This window comes from Acyrthosiphon pisum, chromosome A2, assembly GCF_005508785.2.
Source record: "Acyrthosiphon pisum isolate AL4f chromosome A2, pea_aphid_22Mar2018_4r6ur, whole genome shotgun sequence".
In the NCBI taxonomy this organism is placed as follows: Eukaryota; Metazoa; Arthropoda; class Insecta; order Hemiptera; family Aphididae; genus Acyrthosiphon; species Acyrthosiphon pisum.
This window is the reverse complement of record NC_042495.1, coordinates 93,445,627-93,447,429: the sequence shown is the minus strand read 5'-3', so window position 1 is coordinate 93,447,429 and position 1,803 is coordinate 93,445,627. Positions and strand designations below refer to the sequence as shown.

Below are 1,803 nucleotides of genomic sequence, written 5' to 3'. Positions count from 1 at the left end.
ACAATATTCTGCTTTGAAATATAAAATTAAAACCCTATGTTGTCATTCAAAAAAGTAAAAAACTTAAAAAATTATAAGGATAACAAATATTTAAAAATATAATTTTTTAAGAAAAACGTTGTTTTATAAGCAACTTGAAACTATGTAAAAAAATATTTTCAAAAAAATTTACACTTTGAAATAATGAGTGTTCAATGATAAAAGAATCACCCGGTATATATATATATTCAATATACTGCAGGGAAAATTTTGTATATATTCTTACAAAAAAACATACATATAGTTTTTTTTTAAATATAAACAATTCACATAATTACTTGAATATAGTATCCATCTCTGAGACCTCCAAATTTCTCTTGACCAGCAGTATCCCAAACATTGAATCGAATGACACCACGAGTTGTATGGAATACCAACGGATGTACTTCTACTCCTAATGTGGCAACATATTTTTTTTCAAATTCACCCGTTAAATGACGTTTAACGAATGTTGTCTTGCCAGTACCTCCATCACCAACCAATACACATTTGAACGTAGGTACATCATCGGGTACATTCATTATTACTTTTTCCTGTATAATATCAATAGAATTATTGTGAATGAAAATAATAAAAAATACACATTTTTAATAGTAAAGGTTAGGTTTTAATTATTTACAAAATATAGATATGTAGGGAATATCATGCCAATCGAATGGTGGGCTAAACCATGAAATAATACTGTCTTTGAAAGGCATTAAACATTGTTTTCTTATACAAAAAGTGTCTTTAAATAACGTTATCCTATATTTTATTTTCAACATGTAACAACGCATATAATTCTGTATACATTTAACTAGTTCGTTTTTCCTAAAAATTCAAAAGAATAAATTAATGCCGTAAAGTTCAATAGTTAGACCGTAGTCATTTTATTGTGACTAAAAGTGTTAATTGTTTTGATAAGGAGTACAGACACCTAACCTAATAATCAAACAAATACTCAGTACCTAGTCTGTACAAATGTTGAAAAAACCAGTATGATTGAAATAAAAAGATCGGTTGTAATTATTTAGTATGTGACAGAAGTACATTGAAAAATGTGAATGGTAGTATTAAAATAATTTGTTTTAACTTACAGTAGGTATCGATTGTGTAGGCACCTATAATAAATCACATGGTTCAGAGAAAAATATTTTGAAGGAACGTTACATCTAATGAAAGTACACGAGCCAAAACATATTAAATGGTTCCCTTAGATTTGTAAGAATTGAAAATAGCATTTCGCCCATGGGAAACCACGGGATTATAACCTAAGATTTTATGAACCAAAGTTCAGAAAAAAAATGCTCAACATGATGTGCTACCGATGATAGAAGCGATGATAGTTATTCACTCCTTAAACACTAGCAATGGCAAAATAACGTGAGTACTTACGTGTTTAATAGATTTTTTGTAACAATTCCGATTTTCGGCGAAAAATTTGGAGTGGCGACAATACCGTACTGTAACGGATTCCAACGGATTTGTCGGAGTCGTGAAAATAACGCGCTCGAGAATAGTGATTGCAAACAAGGAATGATGGCGTCAGGAGAGTAGGAGACCGCCTCCGATGCCGCTATCACGTCACAACCCGCCACAGGAACTGTAAAGATTTACAGTGTCGCCAAATTTAAGCGTGGTGGCGAATGATATTTGTATTTTTAAGCGCCATTTTTTGAATTGAAAACATTGAAAACGGTTTTTTTTTTGGCTGAATTGCGCCCTTACCCCCACCCCACACTCTAAATAAAATATTGTTTTTCTCTATTTACTTTTGTTGGTTTT

At 31.1% G+C, this 1,803-nt stretch overlaps 1 protein-coding gene across 2 annotated transcripts in view; it reads right to left on the bottom strand.

The window, feature by feature from the left end:
- The window catches only part of Ran (GTP-binding nuclear protein Ran), a 3,032-nt gene extending 1,455 nt beyond the window's left edge, over positions 1-1,577 (bottom strand). Inside the window, 2 exon segments of one of the 2 annotated variants that reach the window (NM_001162084.1) lie at positions 318-572; positions 1,414-1,577. In NM_001162084.1, coding sequence (NP_001155556.1) covers positions 318-560 — 243 coding nt within the window. In that variant the 5' untranslated portion in view covers positions 561-572; positions 1,414-1,577. 2 annotated transcript variants of the gene reach the window in all.
- Between the last annotated feature and the right edge of the window lie 226 nt (positions 1,578-1,803).